This window comes from Athene cunicularia, assembly GCF_003259725.1.
Source record: "Athene cunicularia isolate RWA chromosome 2 unlocalized genomic scaffold, athCun1 chr2_part1, whole genome shotgun sequence".
Lineage (NCBI taxonomy): Eukaryota > Metazoa > Chordata > Aves > Strigiformes > Strigidae > Athene > Athene cunicularia.
The window spans coordinates 118,770,307-118,775,148 of NW_020799095.1; the positions used below are offsets into that span (position 1 = coordinate 118,770,307).

Consider the following 4,842-nt stretch of genomic DNA (forward strand, 5'->3'; position numbering starts at 1 on the left):
CCCCCCCCCCCCCCCCTCTTTCTTGCTGAAACCAGCTACTCGCTCTGCATCTTTCCATCAGAGAAGGTATGAGGTGAATATTCGGTGCAAGCGCTGCTCTCCAGTACATGGCATGGAGTAAGCAGGAGAGGAGCGTCCAGCAAGCAGCAGGGAAGAGCAAGAAGTTGGAAGTATGCAGCCAGGCTGCCCAGAGCGCCGACCAAAAGCTGAGGTCTGGGGGCTGCATGGGGAATCAGAGATTAACTGCTGAAGCAGACTAGAAGCACCTCCTTTCTTGGCTCATTGGGTACACACTGTTTGGATCTAACTTGACTGCCGAGGGCCTCAGAGTCTTCACTCTGTTTTCCAGATGGGCAAAGTCCATCATCAAAAATACTCAATGCTGAAAATGCTTCTTGGTGTACAATTTTGCAATTAGAATTTTCAACTTAGCCTGGACAGGGTAGGAATGAAAAGCATTTTATGCTATATAATAACCTAACATCACTACCAAAGAGAGACTGATGGGGCAGAAATACCCTCCAAAATATTCCTAGAGGGTATTGCTGAAATCATGCTAATATATACTTGTGCTGAATCTTGCAAATAAATAAAAAAACATGCATTTTTCAAAAAATCAATAGGCAAATCAAATGAAATAAAAGACCTGCTTACCTCTACAATGCCCTTTTGGAGGTTTTTAAAAAGTTGACATCAGGGTACCTGTAACCCAGGTGTATATTTGCATCAAGCATATCACACCGAAACCTTCCTATTATCAGTGTTTGTCATGTTTCCAGGGCTTCTAGAGAGGGCACGTTCTAGGCAACGCATTCATGCCAATGCCAAGTTTGGGATTGGTAGAAATTTAGCCTATCAGAAATGTAAGTCACATAATTTTACACCAATTTTTTGAGATCAATTTGATATAAGATGTACTGTTACCCATTCTCAGTTTCCGTACAATCAGAATTTCTCTAACATCCAAACTGACATTTTAATCTCAAACATATTTAAAACAAGTGTGTTTTTTTCTTCACAGGTACATGTGAGCAGTGTGACTCATTGCGAATGACGGGCAGGCAGAAAACTGCCCTCGGGATGGTGAAGAACAGGGCTTATAAACTCAAACAGAGATTGGAGCACCAGTATATCAAATCTGGCATGAGATGCAACCCTCTGTATGGCACTTCAAAGTCTAAACATATTGGCTATGTACCAGACTTGAAGATTTCAGTAGCAAGCCAAATAATACTACTTTGCTGGTGTTTGCTCCAAAGTCGATCCAGTGAAGGAGTATATCCACAGACAGATCAGTGAGGTGAGCAGCACAGCTTTTTCCAGCCTTTGAGAAGAAACAGCCCAGTCATTGAGGCAGCCCAGTTGTAGGAATTCATAACATCTTGGTTATCACTGAGATCTCTGCCTCACTGACAAACTGGGTTGAAATCAACAACCAATTTATTAATAGAGAAATTAAAAAAAAGCAACACAACAACAACAACAAAAAAAAACCACACCACAAACAAAACAAAAACCACCACTTGTTTTGGCTTGATAAAACACAAGTGGACCATCTTTAATAGGTGCATAAACCATTAGCAAATAAGCTTCAAATCCTTTTTTGGACTTGGAAAGATAGAAAGAAACTGAACATCAGTGCCTTTTTCAGGCAGGATAATACACTGATATTCCCTAACCACCTCAGATCTGTGTTGTGCTTCTTTCTCAGGCACCTAGTAAAAGAAAGGCAGGGGCAGATGTAGTGTTCAAGTTTGCAAGCTCAAGTTTGCAAGTCAGTTTCTACAGAATGTGAACCAAACACATGACAGCACCTTTAGGACCATTCCTCTAGGTGCTGGAAGTGTTGCTTAGATGCTAAAATCCCCGCTCAGCTGTATGAATCTAACAGAGAGCAGAAGTTAACCTACTGAGCTTATTATGGCATCCTCTTGTACGCATTAACACCAATGGCCTGCATTCCCATGTGAAACATCATCCTCTTTCTCAAGAGAGAAATCTTGGCCAAAGACACTGGCTAAGTACTTACTCATCTACTTTCTCACAGTGTTGGCTGATAAACTTTTTTTCATTTTCCTTTCCTATCTTCTCCTGGTACTTGCTCTGCTGCCCATCTAGCTCTATTTTCCTAAAACATTACACACCTTCAATTCTCAGTTGTTGAGTAAAGTTCCTCCCTTACCCACATGTACCTGAAATTGCTTCCACAACACAGTTTGCATTGGCCAGTTCCAAAATTAAAGTACCTTTCGACTGGCACTTGTAGAAGTTTTCCTTTTTTTCCTATGGACTACCACAGGTTTTAGGAGTAGCTACAAGTGTTTGAGAACTTAAATTCTAAACAGCTTTTAGTTTCTGTGTTGTAATTGCAGAGTGTTAATATATTCCTCACCCTCTCTTTATTTCTTGTATGCACACACACAGAGCAGAATAAACAATAACAATGTTCTTACCACCTTCTTTATTTTCACTGAGACTATTTTGCCTTCCAAGTACTGCTTTTAAGAAATTTCCATGTTGGTCAACTGACTTGCAAACATAGCCTGTCCAATTATGAATTAATAAAAGTGAGGCCTAATTGCAGGACTTGATTCACAAGTTTGATACCCCAATTTTAAACCTATCCAACGACACAGCAATCAGAAAAGTCACACCTCACAGTGGTATTTCTGCCCTCTGTCATATACCATTGGGCTGTCCAGTCCTCACTGTTACAGAAGCCCGAGTGCTTGTCAATGCAGCGAGTCTATTCAGCAGTTACTGGTTTAGATTTTGATAATCCTGATAGCATCCATGACTACCACCCACTTGGGTAATATGAAGGGAAATTCTGAGCAGATGAAGTGTTTTACAGGCTCTCTGGACTAAGTGGTGAAAAGAAGGAATGGAATGAATAACCCCAACAGGAGTACTGATGGTGCCAAACCATGAACAAATATTTCCCTTAATACTCATGTTAAGTGACAGTTACATTTGTCATTACATACAGCTCCAGCATATGATTACCCGACCCAAGCCCACCACAACACACAAAGCCCAGGCTATGCTGGGCATACAGAGAGACGGTATTGCAGTGGAAGCCACAGAATATCCCAACAGCTTCAGGAAAAGGCTTTCCATGCACAGAGGAAAGCCTGAACCCAAACAGAACAAGGGCTTAGCTTGGGTGGTGCTGAAAGCTCTGGGACTGCGACTGCAAAGAGGACCATCCTTGTTTAGCAGCAGTCAGTAACCATGGCCACCACTTTCTCTAGGACTGAATTGGTCCTTTTCACACATTGCTGGAGCACGATGGATAAATACCCAAACGTACGCAGAGAGACAGACTGTGGAACAGATGAACATTGGAAAATAATCGAAGCCATATTGCTTCAGACAGTAAAAATGACACTAGACAAGAAATGTAACAAAAACATGCAACACAACAGGTTTATTATTAGGTGGCTTAGGTCTTTCTACTTTGTTGCTATGTGAAAAACTAACAAAACATCTGGATATGCAAGAAGAGTGAGAGATGATGCAAAGTACTGTCATATGTAGAAAATAAACCAGAAAAAAAAAAAAAAAAACAAACAGGAAATTAATCTAATTAAATTTACTAAATAGCAGGTTTTGCAGTTATTTTATAACTGGTAAAAATAAGGCAATTTGTGTGCACCGTTTCTGTTAAAACAATCCAGAATACAAATTTATACGTAGCATTCTGATGTTCACTGAGTGCCAAGAATGGTATCACAAACTAAACTAGCAAATCCATAGCATGCACTGATCATTTGACTGTGCATGAAAGGTAATTTTAAAACATTATTAACTGCGTCTGATAGTTTGTAACATTTCTTACTTCTGTGACTTTTTAAACAGGCATTTACAAGAAACAACAATGCTGCTAAATACTTTTTTTTTTTTTTTAAGAAATGCAAATTTTGCCACTGTTCATAAAACTTTGCAGCTAGGAGCTGCAACCACTTCTCCCAGAAGCAATGTTTGCATACATTCAAATAATTTCAAATAATGGGATTAAAACTCTCTAACAGATCAAAATATTACAATATAAATGCAGCAAGCCAAATATTTCTTAGAGAAACAACCACAATTTTGTAACATGAATTATTGAAGACAAATATTTTCAAATCTATACTTCTGCAGCTTTAGCATAAGCCTCCACCTCTCAATGAATTTAATCATTCACGGCTTCCAATCATTAAAAGCGCACGTAGTTTTCTAAAACTTTCGAGACACCGCGTTGCAACAAAAATAATTGCCACTTTAAAAGCCGTAAGTTTTTTTTTTCTCAGGACTGCCAAGTTGTTTACTTACAGACTTCCCGTTTATTCCCTGGGGGTCTTCCATTGAAGATTTCTTCCAAATTATATACGGGCTATTAGTTACAGTGAGGTTCAGACAGTCCTAGTACACACACACACACACCTGTGGAAAAGACAGTACCACATCGCTGTATTAATTTGTTAGCATAACATTAAGAGCTGATCTTCACATCTGTAATTTTCCATTAACTAACAAGTATTCACAAATTGGAAGCAGTTATCTTCGATAAATTGAATTAATCTTTAAAATATAGTAGAGCTGTTTATCGCAAATCCAAAACCAGGCAGCAAGAGCCCCGTTGTGCTGGCTGTCAGCAGACGAGTAAAAAGCAGCCAGGAACTCTTCTACTGCTGCTATTTCTGTGCCAACAACACATCTTTTCTTTTTTTTTTTTTTTTTTTTTTTTTTTTTTTTTTTTTTTTTTTTTCTTTTTTTTTTTTTTGTGTGTGTGTGAAGCTCAGCCTATTCCTGATATCTATCAATGTCAATTGTACTTTAATGCTAAGAGGAAATAAT

General features: G+C 39.0%; 1 protein-coding gene across 9 annotated transcripts in view; it reads right to left on the bottom strand.

The window, feature by feature from the left end:
- EYA1 (EYA transcriptional coactivator and phosphatase 1) overlaps window positions 1-4,422 on the bottom strand; it is a 152,246-nt gene extending 147,824 nt beyond the window's left edge. For all 9 annotated transcript variants that reach the window (XM_026842902.1, XM_026842901.1, XM_026842899.1 and 6 more), the window contains exon 1: window positions 4,318-4,422. In XM_026842902.1, the coding sequence (XP_026698703.1) occupies window positions 4,318-4,350 (33 nt within the window). In that variant the 5' untranslated portion in view covers window positions 4,351-4,422. The remainder of the gene's footprint in view (window positions 1-4,317) is intronic.
- Window positions 4,423-4,842: the final 420 nt, after the last annotated feature.